Source organism: Cololabis saira, chromosome 14 (assembly GCF_033807715.1).
Source record: "Cololabis saira isolate AMF1-May2022 chromosome 14, fColSai1.1, whole genome shotgun sequence".
In the NCBI taxonomy this organism is placed as follows: Eukaryota; Metazoa; Chordata; class Actinopteri; order Beloniformes; family Belonidae; genus Cololabis; species Cololabis saira.
The window spans coordinates 9,723,143-9,746,007 of record NC_084600.1 but is presented as its reverse complement, the minus strand read 5'-3'; the positions used below and the strand labels follow the sequence as shown (position 1 = coordinate 9,746,007).

The following is a 22,865-nucleotide window of genomic DNA, read 5'->3' as shown; positions in this document are numbered from 1 at the left end:
GCTTGAACGCAAGCACACACCTGTGTTTTTGGCTTCATCAGTCAACTCGTGGGGAGAATTTAACTTTTTGTTGTTTCTGATCAGGATCAATGCTTTAGGCTTTCAGAGAATAAAGTATAATTGTAAAAATAAGAAACATTTTGAATGTGTCAGGTAAAAAAAGGGCGGGACGCTTTAAAGGATAATGCAAGAGAAAAATAATTCCCAGTCTGAATGTCTCAGCTGTGACATTAATCAGCTGAGGCATTACCTCTTTACTTTAATGCTTCTGAAAGATTGCGATTCTCCCCACCACTTGAGTAGGCTGTGAAAATAGATCTATCTAGTGAAACCAAATCACCACAAGAGATTCCCACTGATTTGATTAAAAAGCTGTCTGGGAAAAATGCGTCCTATCTGTTGCCAGCATCTTGTCTAAGATTTATTAATCAGGAGATTTATTTATTTGTTGCCCTTTCAAAAATTGTGCATATCTGTCTTTCAAGTTTTGTCCGGATGTTGTGTTTTAATCTAACAAGTGTAGTGGCTGATTTGTTTTCTGCTGAGGACTGCAGGGGTATCAGTGGTCTAGGGGTCAAGGGGATTTTAAGTTTTTTGTTGTTTTTTTTCTTTTTTTTGGGGGGGGGGGTATTTTTTCACACTGACATACACTGGCCACTTTATTAGGTACACCCGTCCAACTACCCGTTAACACAATGTCTAATGTCAATCACATGGCAGCAACTCAATGCACGTAGGCATGTAGACATGGTCAAGACGATCTGCTGCAGTTCAAACCAGCATCAGAATGGGGAGGAAAGGGGATTTCAGTGACTTTGAACGTGGCATGGTTGTTGGTGCCGGACGGGCTGCTCTGAGTATTTCAGAAACTGCTGATCTACTGGGATTTTCACCCACAACCATCTCTAGGGTTTACAGAGAAAGGTCTGAAAAAGAGAAAATATCCAGTGAGCAGCAGTTCTGTGGGGGCAAATGCCTTGTTGATGCTGGAGATCAGAGGAGAACGGCCAGACTGGTTGGAGTTGATAGAAAGGCAGCAGTAACTCAAATAACCACTGGTTACAACCGAGGTGCAGAAGAGCATCTCTGAACCACAACACTGGAACCTTGAGGCGGATGGGCCTCAGCAGCAGAACCACACCGGCTCACTCCTGTCAGTTTACAACAGGAAACTGTTCAATTCACACAGGCTCACCAGAACTGGACAACAGAAGAAGTAAAAACGATCCCTGGTCTGATGAGTCTCCATTTTTGCTGCCACATTCGGATTGGGAGGGTCAGAATCTGGCGTCACCAACATGAAAGCATGGATCCATCCTGCCTCGTATCAACGGTTCAGGATGGTGGTGGGGGTGTCATGGTATGGGGGGTATTTTCCTGGAACACTTTGGACCCATTAGTACCAACTGAGCATCGTGTCAACGCCACAGCTACATGAGTGTTGTTGCTGACCATGTCCATCCCTTTATGACCACAGTGGACCCTCTTCTGATGCTACTTCCAGCAGGATAACAGGTCATAAAGAATCATCTCAGACTGGTTTCTAGAACATGACAATAAGTTCACTACTCATACAGCCTCCACAGTCACCAGATCTCCATCCAATAGAGCATCTTTGGGATGTGGTGGAACGGGAGATTAGCATCACGGACGTGCAGCCGACAAATCTGCAGCAACTGCTTGATGCTTCATCTCAATATGGACCAAACTCTCTGAGGAAGGTTTCCAGGACCTTGTTGAATCTATGCTACGAAGGATTAAAGCAGTTCTGAAGGCAAAAGAAGGTCCAACCCGGTACTAGCAAGGTTTAGCTAATAAATAAAGTGTCCAGTGAGTGTAGTTATGTAAAGATATGTTTCCAACATAACAGAGAGCTTGATGTAAAATAAGCATAGTCATGCTTTCTTCAGTCATAGCCTTGAGCTTATTTTACACAATGGAATAAGAGCTTGTCGGGGTTCTATTTTCTGGTTCTTCCAGCTTTAACTGAGTCTTTGTGATGTTGTTGTTCAGGATGACAGGTGAAAAGCAGTGTGGCAGCTCAAAATAGAGCACATCAATAACAATGTAAAGCTACACTCAGAGCTTTTGCAGATGCTAATGTTGCATGTTCAATTATTATGCAGATGGCAGAGGCCTCGTTCTAATGTGCATAACAAATATGCATAACACAGAAGAGTGGGCTGTAAATTCAACACTTTTCTCTGCAATTATCATAACTTCACCTCCACCAGTTTTTGCTTTTTTTACCATCTAATTCGTGCTTGGGTGGAGGCCAAGACTGTTTGATGTGGATTTTCTGAATATCCTCCACCTCCCTTGTAGAGAATGAGATCCGAATATACACTGAAGCCTTTAATATCGCCCTCCTCTGTGAAATTTGACAACTCTCAGACATGGCTCTGGGCCACTTTCTGGAGTCATTGCTGGAGAGCTGAACTACACAAGTGAATTTGGTTTTATGTGATAAAACAACTATTTGGTGCAACAATATGAAAAAATTGCATTTTTTTTTTTTCCTTTTTTGTTCTTGTAGAAAAAGACAGACAATAGTTATTCATAGTGTCTTCTCAGCGAGGAGTCGTGACAGAGATTCACCGATACTATTTCTGTTCCTTTTTAAACACGAGTATTATGAAACTCAAAGTATAGTACATCTAGGATCTTTTCTTAACTCTGAACTGTGCATTTTTGTCTTTCATCTATAAGAGTTACTTGAAATCAAATAATAATACATATTGAGCTTTGCCAAGAAGTCCCAAGTTGTACCAGATTCCCACCAAAAGATGACAAATTTTCATGATTTTCACTGTCATTCATTCAGATATTAGGTTAATTTCACATGAAAAAGTAGTTAATCGTGGCAGAATATGAAATTGTCCATTTAATTTATAGTAACATAGTTAACTTTAGCCAAGTTTAGCTTTAGTGTTACAAAGAAATACATAAAAATATATGATAACGGTATGGTGAGACTGGAATTTAGACATGTCAAAGTGTCTAAATACAAAGTAATGTTTATTCTTTGCAAAGTACAATGTATTTCAACAGAACCAATGGAGCTTACAAACCACTGAAGTGTGACTAACAGTGTGGATATGTAAGACTGTTAAGAGAAAAAGTCACAGATAAGACAGCGATGGAGGCCTTTCTTCAAGACAAGTGCTGGTATAGAAAAATAACAGGACTGGGCAGACTGAGTCTTTCTGATACAAAGTGAACAACCAAAGCATGGAAATGCAATCACAAAGAATAAGATTAAAAGTATCCTTAGCAAGTGGAAACTGAAGTGAAGTGGAAACCAGAAACTATACTTTTAGTGCTTAATACTTTTGACAAAATATACTAGGGAGTATGCTGTTTGCAAGTAGATGCACAATCTACAGTCTGCCAAAGGATACCTGGGTGGCATGTTACTTCTGTGCACATTTCCAGTATACAACTGACTACCTTGTATACTGTATCCCATAATGCAATGTACATCTACAGCAGAAGTCAGTCACGGAGGTCAAGTTATATTTAAGCATAATTGGTTTCATGCTATTGACAACATTTATACGTGCTCTGATCCTTTTATTTGAGTGTTTACCTGGCCCACCATTACGGGTATTAATAGATGTTTTGAAATATGCAGTTATGGTTGCATATTTCAAAGGCACAATACCTTTCTCTTTAAATATAATCTTTAAGTACAGATTTGAAGCTGAGCTTTATGATATACATGCATCTATCTCCTTTGCTTGTTTTTTTTTATTCATTTTGAAAGTTGCCAAATCTATAGTATTATATTGTTTTGCAAAACAATGTGCTTCAATTCTGCCAAATAGTTTAGAAATTCATAACTTACATGTACAAATTCCATCCGTCTCTCGTTCATGGAATTTTAGACCAACGAGGTCAAACATTTTTACCTTCAAACACTTGAAAATGTAATGGTGTAATGCCAGCGACACTTTTTAAAAATAAGATTGACAAGGGCCAACAAAAGACTATAATCCAGAGAGCGAGAGATAAGACCCTGTTGCAACTAATTATTATCAGTTCAGTCTTGGTAGCACAAGTGGGTATAGTGGGTAAGTCTTTTAAAAGTCATTCTGTGAACAAATAGTTCATTGTCTCAGAAACATGATTTCCCAACACAAAATAGAAGGGGAAGAGAGATTTCATAATTTTTCTTACGTAATCTCATTAAAAACCTCTCAAAACGTACAACATGTGGATTCAAATTGATATTTTATTGTAAATGTATCAAATTAGTATATTTAAAAGTTGTATGTAGCAGTCATAAAAACTCTGTATGGTCCATAGACTGTTGCATTATAGCATTAGTTAGGTATTTTTGACAGACCTAAAAGAGCAGACAAACAACAACAAATTCTCAATTTTTCTTTAATAATTTCATTAATGTTCTCTCGCTATATCTAGAGCATCATGAGACTGCCTCATGTTGACGTCTTCAAATGTCTCAAAATGATCCTGCAGCTGTTCTCTGACAAACTTCCCTTTCTCCCACACCAATGAATCAGATAATAGGCCTGCAATTAAAGGGAGGTCTGCTGCCTACGGATAGGGTGCATGTTCCCAATGAATGATATGGAAATGGAAATAAGACCTTTTTTTTGTTTTGTTGGAAAGGTGCTGATATTTTTTATAGACTCTTGCTTTGGATGCGGTTGGCATTTGGTCTATGTCTTTTAATCAAGCGTGTTTTTTCTTACGCATTCTGTTTTCCCTGCAGCTTCTAAGAGCCATAAACTGTTTTCTTTCCAGTTCTGGGTTCAAAACAGCACATTCCCTCTAATATCCACAAAGCAGTCTGTCAGAAGTAGAAACAGGCTATGAGGGGTTTAAATTGCCGACAGATCACGGGCCAAGGCTTAATGAGTTGCTTTGTTGCTTCAGTATGTGTGTGGTTGAAGGTTTTATTTTCTCCCCTCTCTGAAAAGGTCCCTCCTATCTTATTGGACAAGCAGTACTCAGACTTCACCCCTGACATCACTCCCATCATCCTCGCCGCACACACCAATAACTATGAAATTATCAAGCTTCTGGTGCAGAAAGGTGTGTCTATGCCACAGCCACATGAGGTAAGTAAACCACCGCAAAGTCAATCATTTCACCAGTATCTATTCGATTTGGCTGGTAATTAAGATGCAATAAAGTATGTTTAGTTTAGTTTAGTTCAGTTTATTGGTCCTTTCAATTTCCACAACACAAATAACCCAAAGTACAGATGTAAATCAGTGTAATACAAAAAAATATAATTTTTGGTATATATATATATATATATATATATATGTATGTATGTATGTATGTATGTATGTATGTATGTATGTATGTATGTATGTATGTATGTATGTATGTATGTATGTATGTATGTATGTATGTATGTATGTATGTATGTATGTATGTATGTATGTATATATATATATATATATATATATATATATATATATATATATATATATATATATATATATATATATATATATATATATATATATGTATATATATATATATATATATATATATGTATATATATATATATATATATATATATATATATATATATATATATATATATATATATATATATATATATATATATATATATATATATATATATATATATATATATATATATATATATATATATATATATATATATATATATATATATATATGTATATATATTTATTGTTTTATATGTATTAATCATTTTGTATTTATCGGTGCTTTTGAATTGTAATAACATGCCACACATTTTCATGTAAGGCAAGGCAAGTTTATTTGTATAGCACAATTCAAAGAGCTTTAAATCAACATTAAAAGCGGCAAGACATAATGAATACAAAAATAACAAATAAAATGAAATAAAATGATAAGAACAGAGGTCAAATAATAAAAAGCACAAGTTATTAAAAAGTAAGGGCAGTAGAGTACAGCAGTTACACATCACATTCTTAAAATGGCAAGAATTACGTTTCTATATATGGTCAAAACGTCCAAAGACAGGGTCAAATACAGTATTACAAAAGTAATCTGTAACAATCCGTACAGTGAATTAAACAAATGTAAGCACGTACATGAGGTGTAAAGTCGGTAGCTCACTGGTTTGTCATTAACATGTAAAAATCTCGCCCAGACATGACCGTGCTTTTAACAGTTGATATAATTGGATGTCATGCCTGCTTTGCCTACCCAGAACACAATCTGTGACTGTCGTCCCTGCACAGTGAAGCCTCATTTAGGCATGTCCATGCTGTGTTTGATGTTGCAGGTGCGCTGCAACTGTGTGGAGTGTGTGTCTAGTTCAGACGTGGACAGCTTGCGGCACTCGCGCTCCCGCTTAAACATCTACAAAGCGCTGTCAAGCCCCTCATTAATAGCACTCTCCAGCGAAGACCCTTTCCTCACTGCATTCAGGCTCAGCTGGGAGCTGCAGGAGCTCAGCAAGGTGAGGACGAGAGAGCCGGTTTGTGCTTGAGCTGGGACACTTGTTGCTTGGTAGATTTAGAACAGCAGCAATATGACTGCACTATGATGAGGGAGACTCAAGCCTGTGGAGTATTGCGCTGTTCTGAAAAGTTGCACCTAGGAAATGTAATTTGATAAGTACAATGTATATTCATTTCAAACTATAATAAGCTGTAACATTTTTCTAAATATAAAATAGTCTCAAAAGATGGATGTTGAGGGACTGGAGGTGAAGCCTGACAATGGGTTCGTATAAATAGCCTGGGCTCAAAACTAAATGTCAAATAGACACAAAAACCTAATGTATTGATTCATAATTTGACATTCGTCTGTCATTTTTAAGCTTCATTTAAAATGAAATGGTTTTCCACACAGTCATGTGGTCCAAAATCTTTTTTTTTTTTAAATCAACAAACACTTACATGAGATCGTACAAATACCTAACATACAGTATATCTATACATATTTGTAGAGATCTGATTGTTGTGGGAAAGAAGCTGAGTAGTCCCTGCTGTTATACTTCGGTATCTTTTCCTGGACTGCAGAAATGTGAACATGCCAAGAGAAGGATGAGTGGAGTCCTTAATGATGTTGCATGCTTTGCAGCACTCAGCATAAATGTCCTACAGATTCAAGACTGTGCAAAACACAGCGGCAAAAGAGAAAACACAACAACAAATTGAAAAGCACAACGGCAAATTGAAAAACACAACGACAAATTGAAAAAAACAACGACAAAAGAAATAACACAACGACAAAAGAGAAAACACAACGGCAAATTGAAAAACACAACGACAAAAGAGAAAGCACTTGGCCGCCCGCTCCCGCCCGCAGCAAAGTTCAAACCGCCCGCTCCCGCGAGATTCGCGTTGGTTCCCGCGGGACCCGCGGGACCCAATCCCAATGCAGCCCTCTACATCATTTCATCTGAATGCACAACTATACTGAACACACAAACTATGCGTTTTACTGAAGTGCATTTTTAGTGACAATCCTCCTCGCCGGCACACGTTAAAAAGTTTGTCCCCTATGACTCTCTCGCCTGTGACTCCAGGCTGAAATTATGGGAGCACTAATTAGTGTGTTTACAGATTAACAAAAATGATATGAAGGTATATGTCAAAGAAAAAAAACTTTTGTTTAACTATTTACTCTTAAAAGAGTTTTGCTTGAGTGCAAGTGTGATTAAATACAGTCAATTTATGAATCTTAGCATGTGTACACTGAATATTGTTCTCTGGATTCGTTTTGTTGCCTTGAAACCTCAGGGGCCTGTACTACGAAGCGGGATTTGGGGTTAGCGAGGTAACTTCAGGTTTAACCCTGGGTTTTCAGGACTACGACGGTGGTTCACTTCTTACCGGGGTACATCGCCATGGTAACTTATGCTGAACAGCTAACCTGCTCCGGAGCAGGTTATGTTCGAGATACAGATCGCCGGGTGTAAAAGCACCGCCCACTGACCAATCAGCTCTCTTGGAAAATGGCATGCCCTTTCGAAGAGAATCCAGTGGAGCTCGGTGCGCGGATCGTGAGAGGAAAAAAAAAAAGAGTGGGCTGACTTTCAACAAAAATTGAATTAGTCAAGAAACTAAGCAATTCCTTTCATACCCAAGTATCAACACTTTATCATTTCTTTTCTCCTGACAGAGAGGTATGCGAGTACGTTTGTCTTTGCTGTAGATACCCTCACTCCGTCTTTCTAAGAAAACTACTTTTGCAAATAAACCTTTTAACCAAATAACCTTTTTTACTGTAAATATACTGTAGAAACAAGGTATGAGTCATTTGAGAGAGGATGAAATGTCAGACCTCGTTTAATTTGAACACGACATGAACTTTTAATTTCAAGTCTAAATATTAAGTTAAATCACAGTGTAATTTATCCTTTGCTCTTCGCTACTGAAATAAGCGGCTCTGACAGCGGACTTCTCCATGCTTGCGATTGGTCATGCGCTGAAAACACCGCCCCTTTTATGTGCACGCGCTCATATCCAGATTGGAGAAAGCTGGGTTGATATACCGAGTTGATAACCACCGTCGTGTGACCGCTTAGCGTGATTGCAATTGTCCAGGTTAGTGAATCTGGATAAGGAAAAGATATCCTGGGTATGTTGAACTTGCTTCGTAGTACAGGCCCCTGGAGTGCACTGCACAAAAAAACAACCTCCAAACTGTTGGTGTAACCCTTCAATCATATTTTATTTTGTATTGCTGGTGCCTCTATCTTCCAGGTGGAGAATGAGTTTAAATCTGAATATGAGGAGCTCTCTCAGCAGTGTAAACAGTTTGCTAAGGATCTCCTGGACCAGACGAGGAGCTCCAGGGAGCTGGAGCTGATTTTAAACTACAGAGACGATATCAACATATTGGAAGAAGAGGGGAACAATGATCTTGCACGCCTCAATTTAGCGATTAAGTACTACCAAAAAGAGGTGAGTGTGATGCATGATATTGTACCCGTTAATAAACAAGGCTTGGGCTTTTGTTACATTCAAGTAAAAGTAAGGGGAAGTCTAAGATGTTACTTTGAGTGAGCTTGCAATTCAAAATGTGCGATTCTCTGAACCCTTAAAATATGTGCTGGAGGCTCTAATTAACACAAACACACTTCATCTCAGTGCACCTACCTGCAGTTTCACCTGCTGAGCTGCATGAGTATGCAGTATTATAGTTATAGCCTTTTAAATTGCGCAGCGAGAACTCATTCTTTTACGCTTCTCCTCAGCTTGCCTCATGATACACTGTCAGCGCAGCATGCTCCAGGCAATATTCTGCCTTTGTTGTTCAGAAAAGATGCCAAACCTGAAGTTTCTGCTGTATCAAGGCAAAGTCTTTTCCCAGGTCTCACCACCAGTAGATAAGTATAAGATAAGTAAGATAAGATAAGATAATCCTTTATTTCTCCCTCTATGGGGAAACTCACTTTGTTCAGCAGCAGTACACTTAACACAGACATGCAGGGGAGGGGTAAAAAAGTAAAAGATATATATAATTACGAAATATAGACAGTCAAAAATATATATAATTACGAAATATAGACAGTGAAATGTGAAATATGACAAATAGGTACAGAAAACCTTGAGTGTAACTGCCAAGTCTTCTGATGAGGAATTGATTCAATATTCAGGATATAGATGAATATTTAAATCTGCACGGACTGAAAATAACTGTAGATTTAATTTACTTTTTTCCTCTCTGGAAATTCAATACCAGAGAAGATGTGAAACATGTTTCTACAATTTCTACAAGCTCTGCTTCAAACTGAACCCACTTGCTTAATGTTATCAAAAATCAAAAGCAAACACAGTACATCTGGTTTTAGAGCTTGGGTAGGCAGAAACATGGAAACCATGTATAGAAATTAAATGACGGGCTCTTTCTCCCCCTTCTTTCCTAATCCCTTCTCACAGCAGAAACCTACCACATAGTTCACACTACATCAAATAAAATTAGACACAGCCATCCACTACAGTCACAAGGCCAGGGGCGGGGCTTCTGTGGGGGCGATACTGCCCCGGCTTCTCTGACCCTTTGTGTGTTATTATATCTGATCGACCACTGTGTTCAATGGAGAAGTCTGACCTACAAAATGTGCATGCATAGATATAAAATATATAAAAATAAATAACATAAAAAAATAACGTCAATTACCGCTGACTCGTGTGCAGTTGCCGGGTCCGTACTGTTGGTACTGATCCTTTTATCAGGGTAAGTGTCGATGCAAAACCTAATTTTTACTGTCCCTCGTTGTTGAAGCAGCCACACGATACCCCCGCTTCCTTCTCCGTAGCGGATCACCATGTACCCAGTCAACATTATGTCTCATAGGAGTTACCTTTCGTTTAGATATTTGAAGTACCTCTGGTTCCCATAGAAACTCAGGGCCGGATAACCAGCCAGCTGAAGAAATGTCTGCAGCACGAAGACTCTACAGCGCCTCCTAGAGAACTTTGTGCCTCAAGCCCCACAATACGGTTTAACGTACATCCACAAAAATCGGTACACACCTGTATAATGTTAATTATATGTTAAAACTAATGTTAAAACTTAAAGAAAAGTCTCTTGGCACCATGGCCGAAACCAAACAGGAAGTCGGCCATTTTGAATTAATCGTGTCATTTTGGCGCAATTTATGCCATTACTTCGGCAGTTAATATGGCCCGAACCGTAACGTGCACCCAGGTGTGTTATACATCAAAATTTGCGTCTCCATCCTGCGAAGACGCGTATTACTTTTCTCAATCAAAAGTTTTACCGTGCCAACACTAGACGCCAAAAAGTGCGCCCCCCCTTTATCTGATTGGTCCATACTGTATGTGATAGTTCCTACTTTCTGCCATAACTTTTGAATGGTTTCACATAGAGAGTCGTGGGTGGTGTCATCTGACTTGGTTTTGAGTCCTTGAACATAATTGGTGCAAATTAGCCACGCCCCTTCATCTGATTGGTCGATATCTGAAAGTTCCTACTTTCTGCCATAACTTTTGAACGGGTTGTGATAAACACATGTGGGTGGTGTCATCGGACTCAGTATTGAGTACTTGACCTTCATTGGCATGAATTAGCCCCGCCCCTTCTTCTGATTGGTCGATATGTGATAGTTTTTACTTTCTGCCATAACCTTTGAATGGTTTGATATAGAGAGTCGTGGGTGGTGTCATCCGCTAAATGTCCAGGCCTGAAGAATCTACATGCAAGTCATACAAGCGCCTCCACCGCAGCCTGAACGTGCACAAGGGTGCGAGGGCCCGTTCATCGCTGCTTGCAGCTTTAATTATCCTTTTTTTTCTTTTCAAACCAGCAATTCCAGTTCAAACCAATGCAGGGAAACGCCACACCTTCAGAGCATGTATAAATTGTTTAGGTAATGTCATCTAAAATATTTAAATGTCCATTATGTCATACAATAGAGAAGAGCAGATAGCGCCAAATGTTCAACCCTTACTCAAAACAGTTCAGTGTCTCTGTGAGTGACTTTACCCTGTGTCATTAACAGAGTTATACACACCTTGAAGTCAAGCTGATGACGAGCATTAATTTGAATCAGGTGTGTGGAAGCAGGGAAACATCTAAAATGTGCAGGACAGTGGCCCTCGAGGACCGACTTTGGACACCCCTGTCCTAGAGTATCCAAATGTAGATTTAGAGGACGGCGTTCTGCTATCAGGAACCATTACTATGGAACCAACTTCCAATCTGGGTTAAGGAGGCTGACACCACCTCCACCTTTAAAACTAAACTTAAAACCTTTCTGTTTAGTAAACCTCTAGTTAGTGTTTAGTAAACCTCTAGTTAGTGATTAGTAAACCTCTAGTTAGTGTTAGTTAACATCTAGTTAGTGTTAGTAAACCTCTAGTTGGTGTTAGTTAACATCTAGTTAGTGTTAGTAAACCTCTAGTTGGTGTTAGTAAACTCTAGTTAGTGTTAGTAAACCTCTAGTTGGTGTTAGTAAACCTCTAGTTGGTGTTAGTAAACTCTAGTTAGTGTTAGTAAACCTCTAGTTGGTGTTAGTAAACATCTAGTTAGTGTTAGTAAACCTCTAGTTGGTGTTAGTAAACTCTAGTTAGTGTTAGTTAACATCTAGTTGGTGTTAATAAACCTCTAGTTAGTGTTAGTAAACCTCTAGTTGGTGTTAGTAAACTCTAGTTAATGTTAGTTAACATCTAGTTGGTGTTAATAAACCTCTAGTTAGTGTTAGTAAACCTCTAGTTAGTGTTAGTAAACCTCTAGTTAGTGTTAGTAAACCTCTAGTTAGTGTTTAGTAAACCTCTAGTTAGTGTTAGTAAACCTCTAGTTAGTGTTAGTAAACCTCTAGTTAGTGTAAACTCTAGTGTGTTAGGGCCAGTAGTCATAGTTGCAGCTGCAGGACCAGACTAGAGCAGCTGATCTTAAACAGAGCTTCATTGTAGATGCTGCTATAGAGGTACGCTGAAGGGGGATGGTAATAAAGGATGGTAGGAAATGGTAAAAAAAAAAACCTCCAAAAACAATGTTCAGTTTATCAGTCCATTGATTTCATGCTCCCACTGTCATAAAAAGCTTTTCCACTGGGTGGAATAATTAACATTAATTATTAACAATTAACAATTAACATAAGACAAAATGTTTTTAACGTCTGTAAAATATATTAATGTGTGCTGCTCTTGCTCCCCCTGTGCCAGCCTTGGTAGATGCTGTCTCTAGATTATGTAGTGTTTAGTAGGAGATTAAGTAGTAAACATCCTTTGCAAAAGATGTGGCTCCACTATTGTTCATTTACATTTGTACATTCACAAATAGTAATTGTTTAGTGCTTTTAGGAGAAGGCAAAATAAAATGGAAAACATGCATAAACTATAGCTCTTCTAGGTTTAATGGAGGATATGGAAAACATCATTCTTAACGAATTTGTAAACATATGGGAGCCTGCTGGCAACGAAAGGGGATTAAACTGATATTCCTGTTCAGAATGATAAAGAAACAAACTTCACATATTTTTCACTCAGCTGGCTTTTGCCAGGAGTTCATCTTTTTTGCCAGAGCAGATGTTATTCTGGAGGAGTCTTAATTAGTGGCTGTTGATGCAGTTTTATTGCCAGTGGTTGCACATCATTAACACATGTCAGGTGAGCTTGTGGAGTTACAAAAAGGACAACTGGGAATCGTGCAGTTGCAGTGGGGGACATGATGAAGGACTGTCAGTCTCCTGTCGTCTCACCATATCTCTGTTTTTGACAGTCCATCCTTCATTGCACACTCTGTAAACAAGCATCCCTCCTGCTGCCAGTGTCACAAATGTGCCTCCTAGCATCTTCTTTCCCCAGCTGTGTTTTAATTATCCCAAAGACGTCCCCGTATGCCGATTACAACCTATCAATAACATCGTACAATTGCTCTCAGACTTTGATGGAGAGGAGTGTGTCATGTTGCTGGTAACAATCCATCTAGCTGCCCTTTTAAACTGATAAATGCTCAAGCTACTTTGACTTCTTTGCAGTCATTTCAAGGTAAAGTTGTTCTGTTGGCTTGTTCCTTTACTGAGTGTTCATGCAAGAAGTCTTTATTTTGATATTTTAATCTTATGTTTATGTTACAAGATAGAGTTTTGCAGCTGCATCATATCTATGGAGAGAAAATTGACTGTGAACGTACTACTTGATTTTTTGTGTACTTCTTCATTGGTGTGTGCATACTGCTTGATTTCTGCGTACTACTTCATTTGTGTGTGCGTATTATCTGATTTGTGGGTATTATTACATTTGTGCATGCGTAACTTCCTTGAACTTATGGACTGTGGCCCGGGTGTCTCCGGTCCCTTCCGGGGGGGGCTGGGCTGTGGACGTGGGGGTCCCACTCGGAGGGCTCGGCTCTGCCTGGGTGGGGGGTGGCTGTCTGCCCTAGGGGGGCATCGCTTCCTTGGTCCGCCGTCGCTGGGCGGGGGCCGCGTGCCCCTATGTCTGCGGGGACTCCAGGGCCTCTGGGGTGTCCGCCGGAGCTGGGTCCGGTGGGCGGGCCTCCCCTGGCCGGGGGGTGTGCGGGCAGGCGCGGCGGCGGGGTGGAGTCATTCTCAGGTGTCTATGTCTTATGTCGTCAGTATGAATGGAGGGATGTTGGGCCACCCCACCCTCTGCCTGGGGGCTCTGACGGCGCCGGGGGCGCCCATGGAGGTACGGTGGGGCCCTGGCCCGGCTCGGAAGGCCGGCCCCCGTCGACTTGGATAGCCGGCGGGGGAGCGTGGGCGCCTTTCCAGGGCTGGCTCTGCTGGCCCTGCCTCCTGGCTTCGGCCTCCGCTCCCCCTCCTGCCCCCCCTACATGATTCATATGCACATAGGCGAAGGCCAGGGGGACCGGGGCTTGGGGGGGGGCATTGTCCCGCGTGGCCCGGTACTCCCCGCCTCACGGTTTTAATAACACCATGGACACCGCACACTCAACATTTAATAAATACATTTAACAAGGATACTTAGTTCTGGAAGGGGAGGTAATTGTCAGTATGATACTCTGACCTCCCCCTCCCTGTTTTGATTGCATTAGCCACATGCACTCAACACCAGGGGCGGAAGAGGGGCCCACACCACCTGCGTTCCCTCGCCGGCCTGAAACGGGCAGGTCGCGGTGCCTGGGCCTGGCGGGGCTCGCCGCGCAGCCTGGGGTGTCTTCTGGCGGTGCTGGACCCCCCCGAAAAAAAAAAAAATAAATAAATAGGTTTGTATGTGTATATATATATATATGTATGTGTATGGGTATGTATGCGTATATATATGTATATGTATATGTATTAAATATAGTAACAATAGTAGCAAAGAACATACAGACAAAACAATAATTACGAATTCAAAAAGACTCCACCACAGAAATTGTGAAATATGCGTGCACAAATCGCCTGATACAAAGTTATAGATATGCACAAATGGTTTTGAGACTCTTTCACACCACCAAGAAGCCTCACAGACTCGTCCGTACGTGGTGCATTTAAGTACTGGTGGAAAGCTGGGTCATATGAACTTTCATCTGAGTCAAGTGTTATTTCCCTCGATACTTAGTTACCTCCAAACTTGTAACAAATTGTGAAAAATTGTAGGGCTCTGTAAGTAAAAATATCTCAGGACCCCACTGTTATAACACATTTACTTTGTAATATTCTATAATTCCTTATATGGACAGATATGCATTTATGAGCCTTATAAATGTAATTAGATTTTTTAAAGCTACAACCGCTAAGTGGTGGACTTGTTCTTTGCTGGAGCAAACTGACGGTCAAATAATAATAATAATAAATCTTTATTTTATTTAAATTCATCTTTGGCTCACCAAGATACATACAGACAAGACATTGTGGGGTACAATACAGCGGTGAAGATCACATCGTAGAAAAGATAAAACTGCACTAAATCGGGAGAAGACGGTGATGACGGGGCATCAGGGTGGTCTAAGGTGGTCTGAAGTACGTATACCTACTTAGGGTAGGTAACTAAGATTGTGTGTAGGATGCTTTTTGAATTCGTAATGATCGTTTTGTCCGTAACTTCGAGCAAGTTACGCACACACAAATCTAATAATACACACAAGTCAAGTAGTACGCACAAATCAAGTACTACGCATACACAAGTGTTTTGAGTCGATTTTCTCTCCAAACATATACATTGTCCTTCTCGCTTAACGTGTTTAAAGATGTTATATTAACTTCAACAAAGTTACTTCATTCTAGTGAAGCAACCATCATATCTAGAAAAATCCTTGACAGAGGTTGGCATTTTTTTTTGATAAATGGGCGTTAATCATGCTGCCTTCAGAGAGCTTTTCTTATTTATCAGTTTCAATGACATCCTGGTTGCCAGATTGTTCTAAATGCAGTTGGAATTACTTTAAGACATCTGTACTCATATTTCAGTGCTGTTTTGTACCAAAACACATCCACTTTGATTCTGTGACCCCCTGAAGATTGTTTCTGACCAAGAGACACACAGAAACTTTTCCATCAACAGATCCATTAACACTGAGGTTAGAAGCTTAAGTGGAGGTAAATGATTATTGCCATTTGTGGGTGTTTACAACTTCATCTTCATTATCAAAATCACGTGAAAATTACCACACTGAAAGTAAGGAATCTTGGTTGACTTAGAGCACGAGAAAAGGGTGAAGGCATTAAATTTTTACATTGTGTTGCATCAGTATTGCTTAAACTGCAAACACAACATTGGCCTTGGTGGAGATGAGCTCTCTAAGTGCTCTCATTGGAAATGGCAAATGGACTGCAGTCGAAAAACACGTCTCTTTACTTGTCTTAAACACTTAAAGTGCTTTCCAGAGAAGGCAAAATGTAACCTTTTACACATACATTCATGCCATCCTGCTTCTCTCCCGCCACCCATCCACTTAACAATTCAAATGAAACTGAATCCGCTATCTTACACAAAAACATTTTGACATCCAGATTGAAAGACCTGGATGTCTTTTAACTATTTACTTCTTTTTTTTTACCTTGTCTGCATATATATTAATGCTTAATACCAAGTTTGGTAAAATTTAAAGCATATATATATGCATTTTAATCTTAATCTTTTTAATCTCTTTCAAGTCTGAAATGAGAGAAACACAGGAAAACCCACAACGGGCACACAGGCCTTTGGAATCTGCAAGAGAGAAAACAAACAAACAAACACGGGAACAGGCAGAGACACAAACAGCAACCATTTCAGGTCTCTAAAACTGAATCAGAACTAGGCTACTGTGATTATCTGTCCCTGAAACTGTGGGGTGAGCATGTAGATGAGTGAGCAGGTGTGTATGTCTGTGTAACTGTGTGTGTGCAAAGTGAAAACAAGGTTTTACCTAAACTGCAACTATAGTGGAGGAAGGAGGGCACAACCACGCTACCCAAAAGACCAGAAGTCGACAAGGAAGAAACCCGAACCCAGGCCACCAGCAGCCACATGGAGGACCAGAAGAAGGTGGGAGGAAACCACCACCAGGAAGCCCCGTCCCCTCCCTGCAGGAGACAGAGTGAAGCCCCGGGCGGAGCCGCCATGACCACGGGAGGAGGCAGCCAGGAAACCTACGGTGATGGACCAGGACCCAGCCGAGCACCAGCCACCCGGCATGGGCCGATCACATGGCTAAGAGGTCCACACCCTCCAGGCCCACAACCCCCACCCGGCAAGAGGCCAGCCTGCCCGGAGAGATGGGGCCACCCCAACCGTCGACGCAGGCAGGTGCACCCGCCCAAACGAAAGCGGGAACAGAGCCAAAGGCGTGCCCAGCTGCAAGGGCAGCGGGGGGAAGCGGAGACGGGCAGGGAGTGCGGGAACCCCTCAACAAGGAGCCACCCAGACACGCCCAACAGCAAGGGGTCCCAAACCCAGGCTGGACAATGGACACCCATTCATCCATCCATTCATCCATTTTCTATACCCGCCTTATCCTTTGCAGGATCACGACCACAGCCAACTACAGCGAGAGGCAGGGGTACACCCCGGACAGGTCGCCAGTCCACCGCAGGACACCCACCCCCACAGACAACATACACTCACAAACAAAGACATGGACAATCATTCTCTCACCACTCCCATCTCCCCTGGAGGCCCGGCACAGTCCAGCAGCCCCCCCCCCCCCCCCCCCCCGGTTGCACGGCAAGCCCACACCCTTAACTATTCACTTCTAAATTAATGGAACACCAGCTCCACAGTAAGGTAACATGGGGTGTTCAAACTATTAAACAGTATTGGGATCTATTAAACCCATACTTGCTCCCAATGAACAGAATCCTTATGGTATCCGTATGTTGGTGGCTTAAGTGAACACTTACCGGTACTCAGCCTGAATGTTGCTGTGTGTCACAAGATGACGGCATTTGACCCTCAATGAGAGCAGGGCTCCCCACTTATCTCTTTCCAGCGTACAGTGTTTGCAGGATTTATCATCATATCTCTGTGTGTTCAGTGGCAGTGTCGCTGCTGTGCTGCCAGAGTTTTGAAAGACCTTTATAGTGATCTGAGCAGAAGTCTCCACAGGCTCCCTGTTGTAGGAAGCACTCTAAGACAGTCTGTGCTTTGATGCAGGGGAAGACTTCTCCTTTCGGCTTTTCCCTTCAGGGGTCGCAGCGAATCAGTTGCCTCCATCTGAGCCTGTCTTCTGCATCCTCTTCTTTTACTCCAACTACCTTCATGTCCTCTTTCACGATATCTATAAACCTCCTCTTTGGTCTTCCTCTGGGCCTCCTGTCTGGCAGTTCAAAACTAAGCATCCTTCTACCAATATACTCACTATCTCTCCTCTGGACATGTCCGAACCATCTCAGTCTAGCCTCCCTGACTTTATCTCCAAAGCCTCTAACATGTGCTGCCCCTCTGATTTACTCATTCCTGATCCTATCCAATCTGGTCACTCCCATAGAGAACCTCAGCATCTTCATCTCTGCTACCTCCAGCTCTGCCTCCTGTCTTTTCCTCAGTGATGTCTCTAGACCAAACAACATCGCTGGTCACACCACAGTTTTGTACACCTTTCCTTTCATTTTAGCTGAAACTCTTTTATCACACCTGACACTTTTCTCCACCCGCTCCATCCCGCCTGCACACGTTTCTTAACCTCTTTTCCACACTCTCCATTGCTTTGAACTGTTGACCCCAACTACTTAAAATCCTCAAAAAAGATGATGGCATTTGAAAACAGGCTCTTTATCCATATTTAACATTTTCAGAGGTGCCAGGTGGAACCTATCAATTTTACATGCTATAGTTTCACGTTGCCCCCTTGTGATATCTCATAAAAACTGCAATTTAGTATTTTAGCATGCTTTAATAAGTCCGGTAAACGGGAATGAAATTACACTAACGCTGTTGAACCATTAGCACTCAGAAGTCATTTCACCAGCAAACATTCAATCTGCGCAAATCATCCATGTGGTGCCTCAAAATGATCATGTGCATTTGGAAATAAGAGGAAGTGATAATTCAAGTTTCAAGTACTTCTACCAGTAATGTGTTTGTTTTGTTTGTGGATCAATGCGTCCACTTCACTTGGGGAACTTGCTCAAATCCAGGTGGAAAAGTGTCTCGCCATGAAATACCGTTGGATGTGAAGGCACACCCGAAGGTGTACCCCTTAACACAAACGTGTAACTCTAGATGGATGGCTCTGTGGGAATTTAAACAGTTACAGTTACAGTTCAAATCCTGAAACAACCTGTTACCATTTATTTCACAATTTTTTTTTCCAGTGGGCATTATGTTAAAACAAAGCAGGTTTTCCTGTAAATATTCCTTATGAAATAAACCGACTGCAGTCTGACTCACAGTTTGTGTGTTTGTTGCATTTCTGCAGAGTTGCATGGAACGCGATCCATCTTGATCTGACATTTCAAGAAAAACAAAGTATTTATACGCCTTCATATAAATAATGAAAGAATCTTAGAGTGGCTTCACATCAACAGTGTGGTGTTGAGTGGGTATTGCCAGCCTGCTGTGTCACAACTGCCTGCATGCATTCACACAAAGTACTGCAGTGTTGTGGCCCTGTTGCAGTGCAGTCTCTGTAATATATTGTCTGCACTCACTTGTATGTTGAAAGGTTTATTGTTTCTGATATAAAGCTAGTATGATGGCCATTAAATGTTTTACTTATGTATTTTTTTAGAAGACCTGTTTCCCATGCCAAAAGCTTTGGCTTGTGCATGCAAGGTGTGCATTTCCAACAGCCAGTGTAATATTGATATTTGAGTTTCATGTTCTGCCATTACTGCTGTCGATGATCTAATTATGCAGGCAAAAAAAACAACAAACATCAGCGGCATTTGGACTACATCTGAAGACCTGCACCCTTCCAGGCTGGACAGGTTTCCCCTTGCTTCTGACAGACGTCCACTTGTGCTGCCACCTTATTTACTGTAAAATCCTGAAAGGTCCATGAGCTGTTGAGCCGCTTTCACCCCCAAGCCTTCGACACCAACCCAGAATGTCAGAGTGATGGCAGCTAGCCGTTTATACCCTAAGCTACAATATAATGAACAAATAGCTTTATTTGTCATTGAGCCAGCGTCCCCACACAACAAAATTACCTTCCAGTGCCGCCAATCAAGAGAACAGAAAAACAAAACAGACGACAACATATGACGTGGGTATACTGGTGCAATTAGCTGAGATAGGATGACACCTGGAAAGCATAGAGGGGAAAAAGACACCTTCACACTGTGTATTTATACACAGTGTGAAGGTGCAAAAAACACCTCAGCACAAAGAAAGCAACATACTCAAACAATTTAATAACATAATGAAAACTAGCATGTGTGGAGGGGGAGAAGTGGGGCACCTTGATGGCGCGGCTCTCCAACCTGGTTGCTGTGTTGGGAGGTGTGATACGGGGGGAGTCAGGGAAGGCTTTGAATAATGAGGGAGGTCCATCCATCCATCCATTTTCTTCCGCTTATCCGGAACCGGGTCACAGGGGCAGCAGCCTCAACAGGGATGCCCAGACTTCCTTCACCCCAGACACTTCCTCCAGCTCTTCCGAGGGGAGTCTGAGACGTTCCCAGGCAAGCTGAGAGACATAGTCTCTCCAGCGTGTCCTGGGTCTTCCCCGGGGTCTCCTCCCGGTGGGACATGCCTGGAACACCTCCCTAGGGAGGAGGGACATGCCTGGAACACCTCCCTAGGGAGGCGTCCAGGAGGATCCGGTACAAATGCCCAAGCCACCTCAGCTGACTCCTCTCAATGTGAAGGAGCAGCGGCTCGACTCCGAGCTCCTCTCGGATGACCGAACTCCTCACCCTATCTCTAAGGGAGCGTCCAGCCACCCTGCAGAAGACTCGTCTCGGCCACTTGTATCCGTGATTTTATCCTTTCGGTCACTACCCAAAGTTCATGACCATAGGTGAGGGTAGGGGCGTAGATTGACCAGTAAATCGAGAGCTTCACCTTTTGACTCAGCTCCTTCTTCACCATGACGGTCCAGTACATCGACCGCATAACTGCGGACGCTGCACCGATCCGTCTGTCAATCTCACGCTCCATCTTTCCCTCACTCGTGAACAAGACCCCGAGATACTTGAACTCCTCCACCTGGGGCAGGACTTCTCCACCCACCCGGAGAAGGCACGCCACCCTTTCCTGGTGGATAACCATGGCCTTGGTTTTGGAGGTGCTGATTCTCATCCCTGCCGCGTTGCACTCAGCATCAAACCACCCCAGCAAATGCTGAAGGTCCCGGTCCGATGAAGCCAACAGGACAACGTCATCCGCAAAAAGCAGAGATGAAATCCTGAGGTTCCCAAACCGGATCCCCTCCGGCCCCTGGCTGCGCCTAGAAATCCCGTCCATAAAAATTATGAACAGAACCGGTGACAAAGGGCAGCCCTGGCGGAGTCCAACATGCACCGGGAACCTACTGTCGACAATGAGAACCAAACTCCTGCTCCGATCATATAGAGACCTTATAATGAGGGAGGTGTATTTATCCTTATGTGCATGTAGCTATCACTCAGAGAATAACTAAATAAAAACACATTAAAATTACCCTTATTACGTGGTTGCTTGAATGAGTTCCTTACAGATGTTTACTTTTTTTTTTTAGAGCAGTGTTGTAAAAATGTAATATACTGAACTTCATGCCTTGTTATAAAGGACAACATCTCTAACTTACTTCACAAAGAAATAAAACTTACTAGGTTTCATCAGTCCAGGAATTGATGTTCCTCTTGTTCAAGCATATGTCCTTTGCGTGTGGATTCTGATTATCATCATCAACTGGGTCAAAGGATGATTAGTGGTGCACTAATCACCCTGCTGTAGACACGTTAATGGTGTAAAAAACAGGCATACAATTCTAATAAAATATCAAGGACTGAAAACCATTATGCTTCCAAAACCCGTCTATATCAGAATGTGTCTGTGAAAGTAGACGAGATAAGTTTTTGCATTTCATGTTGTAAAGCTGCAGGGACAATGTCCCCCGCACTCATCCGTAGGTAAGTACTCTCCTCAAACTTGTGGACTGTTGGAAGTTTGTTTTATTTTTTATTTTTTTTGTGGAGAGACATTTTTCCGGCTGGACTTGACTTGTGGGTAACAGCCACCTAGGGCAAATATGGCACTTAAACCATAGCAAGTTTGCTAAGTGCTTGTGACAGGCGAAAGAAGGGCACCATCACATTGATTGTTGCCTGTATTTCAGACTTTCAGAGCGAGAGGAACAGGGAGAAGTCTGGAGCAGAAAAGGAAGCCATCTTTGCAAAATTACGCAACAATGCAGTCAGCGAGTTTTCATGCGTAGATTAAGAAACTCCAGTTATTGCTTAATTACATCAGTCAGTTATTTCGTATTGTTATAAGTACATTTCCTAATGTCTACCCTTTTTACCTTCCCAGAGTTAAAACACAAAGCAACCCCAGAATATATCATATACTGTTTTTAATTAGGACATAATGAAAGATGCCAAGTAAAAATTTTGGTTTAAAAACTCGCTGCTTTAGGATGTGCAACAATAGTTCATTTTTAATTCTATTAGTTTATGTAAAATAAAATGGCTTGTTACAGGAATTTTCCTGCACCCTTTGGCATGCTTTAGCCGCTCGGTGAAAGAAGAAAAAAAAGGTTACCAATTTTGTTTCTATTAAAAGGTCCATGCTCAAAGGCATTGTATGAAAATATAAATCTTCCAGAGCCCCCTCTATTTGTTCTTCTTATTCCTCATAGATGGAGTGATTGAAGCTCATACATACTCATCCTCCTCTTATCCATGAAACTCACCCCTTCAATTCCTTCTCTGCATTCCCTTTCATTTTTGTGTCAATGCTGTACTTGAGTTATGGGAATATGAACCCTTTCTACTTCACACCCCGACACAGATATCATAGGTATCTGGGGTTCCCATGGAAACAAAGCTCCAGAGTTGGTGAATTGGCACCCACCCA

At 41.6% G+C, this 22,865-nt stretch overlaps 1 protein-coding gene across 1 annotated transcript in view; it reads left to right on the top strand.

Annotated features, from left to right (window-relative positions):
- LOC133460228 (short transient receptor potential channel 4-like) overlaps positions 1-22,865 on the top strand; it is a 46,982-nt gene that overhangs the window by 12,719 nt on the left and 11,398 nt on the right. The window contains exons 4-6 of the mRNA XM_061740811.1: positions 4,947-5,087; positions 6,281-6,457; positions 8,712-8,912. Coding sequence (XP_061596795.1) covers positions 4,947-5,087; positions 6,281-6,457; positions 8,712-8,912 — 519 coding nt within the window. The remainder of the gene's footprint in view (positions 1-4,946; positions 5,088-6,280; positions 6,458-8,711; positions 8,913-22,865) is intronic.